General features: G+C 49.6%; 1 protein-coding gene across 1 annotated transcript; it reads left to right on the top strand.

Moving 5' to 3' along the window:
* Positions 1-832: 832 nt before the first annotated feature.
* On the top strand, positions 833-1,766 carry LOC117065459 (ferritin heavy chain). Its single transcript, XM_033180304.1, has one exon. The coding sequence runs from the start codon at positions 1,032-1,034 to the stop codon at positions 1,581-1,583; it is 552 nt and encodes a 183-aa protein (XP_033036195.1). The 5' UTR covers positions 833-1,031; the 3' UTR covers positions 1,584-1,766.
* The last annotated feature ends 245 nt before the right edge of the window (positions 1,767-2,011 follow it).

The following is a 2,011-nucleotide window of genomic DNA, read 5'->3' as shown; positions in this document are numbered from 1 at the left end:
TGAAACCCCGTCTCTACTAAAAAATACAAAAAAAAAAACTAGCCGGGCGAGGTGGCGGGCGCCTGTAGTCCCAGCTACTCGGAGGCTGAGCCAGGAGAATGGCGTAAACCCGGGAGGCGGAGCTTGCAGTGAGCTGAGAACCGGCCACTGCACTCCAGCCCGGGCGACAGAGCGAGACTCCATCTCAAAAAAAAAAAAAAAAAAAAAAAAGGAAGACCCAATTCCATCTGCTTGAATTATTTGCTTAACCAGCAACTGTCTAAACTATAGTTTGGGTTGGGCGTGGTGGCTCATGCCTATAATCCCAGTACTTTGAGAGGCTGAGGCTGGCTGATCACTTGAGGTCAGGAGTTCGAGACCAGCCTGGCCAACATGGCGAAACCCCATCTCTACTAAAAATACAAATATTAGCCAGCCATGGTGGTGGGCCCCTGTAATCCCAGGTACTCAGGAGGCTGAGGCAGGAGAATCGCTTGAACCCGGGAGGTGGAGGTTGCAGTGAGCCGAGATCACACCATTGCACTCCAACCTGGGTGGTAGAGTGAGACACCACCTCAAAAAAAAAAAAAAAAATTGGGTGTCTTGAAAGGTCCTACCTGCCACATCAGAAGGGAGACCCTGGCACAAGTGACCAGGGCTGGGTGGATGGTTAATTTCACCAGCATAAATGAACAATGTGGAATTCTATCGCATGCATCTATCTGTTCTTTGTCATTTCCCTGAGCTTGCTCCTCCCAAGGAAAGATCAAATCAGGAACTTGAATTTGGACAGCCTCCTTGCCGTGGTTTTTCAGTAAGTAGAGATGATGCCTCAATAAGGCAGGCTGGAGACGTTCTTCGCCGAGAGTCGTCGGGGTTTCCTGCTTCAACAGTGCTTGGACGGAACCCGGCGCTCGTCCCCCGTCCCGGCCGGCCGCCCATAGCCAGCCCTCCGTCACCTCTTCACCGCGTCCTCGGACCGCCCCAAGGCCCCCGCCGCCGCTCCAGCGCCGCGCAGCCACCGCCGCCGCCGCCTGTCCTTAGCCTCCGCCATGACGACCGCGTCCACCTCGCAGGTGCGCCAGAACTACCACCAGGACTCAGAGGCCGCCATCAACCGCCAGATCAACCTGGAGCTCTACGCTTCCTACGTTTACCTGTCCATGTCTTACTACTTTGACCGCGATGATGTGGCTTTGAAGAACTTTGCCAAATACTTTCTTCACCAATCTCATGAGGAAAGGGAACATGCCGAGAAACTGATGAAGCTGCAGAACCAACGAGGTGGCCGAATCTTCCTTCAGGATATTAAGAAACCAGACTATGACGACTGGGAGAGCGGGCTGAATGCGATGGAGTGTGCTTTACATTTGGAAAAAAATGTGAATCAGTCACTACTGGAACTGCACAAACTGGCCACTGACAAAAATGACCCCCATTTGTGTGACTTCATTGAGACACATTACCTGAATGAGCAGGTGAAAGCCATCAAAGAATTGGGTGACCACGTGACCAACTTGCGCAAGATGGGAGCACCCGAATCTGGCTTGGCAGAGTATCTCTTTGACAAGCACACCCTGGGAGACAGTGATAATGAAAGCTAAGCCTCAGGCTAATTTCCCCATAGCCATGGGGTGACATCCCTGGTCACCAAGGCAGTGCATGCATGTTAGGGTTTCCTTTACCTTTTCTATAAGTTGTACCAAAACATCCATTTAAGTTCTTTGATTTGTACCATTCCTTCAAATAAAGAAATTTGGTACCCAAAAAAAAAAAAAAAAAAAAAATAAGGCAGGCTGGGGGAATCAGCCTCTCTCTTTGCTACTTGTTAGCTGAGACATTGCCCTTTCAGAGCCAAAAGCAGTATTTTCATCCCTACTAACTTAGATTCCTGGCTTGCTGTAATTTAACAAATATTTTTCTAAATAGCTACTATGTATTCCCATTGGCCACCTGTGGTAGGTTGAACTATTTATTATTGGTCTTAGTTTTTCACCCCTCCATGTGTCCACACCTCTTGCCTGGGACTTTG

Source organism: Trachypithecus francoisi, unplaced genomic scaffold (genome assembly GCF_009764315.1).
Source record: "Trachypithecus francoisi isolate TF-2019V2 unplaced genomic scaffold, Tfra_2.0 Lachesis_group2, whole genome shotgun sequence".
Lineage (NCBI taxonomy): Eukaryota > Metazoa > Chordata > Mammalia > Primates > Cercopithecidae > Trachypithecus > Trachypithecus francoisi.
The sequence above is the reverse complement of the archived record's forward strand: the minus strand, read 5'-3'. Positions and strand labels throughout refer to the sequence as shown.

What these genes read in the sequence shown, in the direction of transcription:
- LOC117065459 (XM_033180304.1), top strand. Translation starts at nt 1,032, where the DNA reads ATGACGACCGCGTCCACCTCGCAGGTGCGCCAGAACTACCACCAGGAC.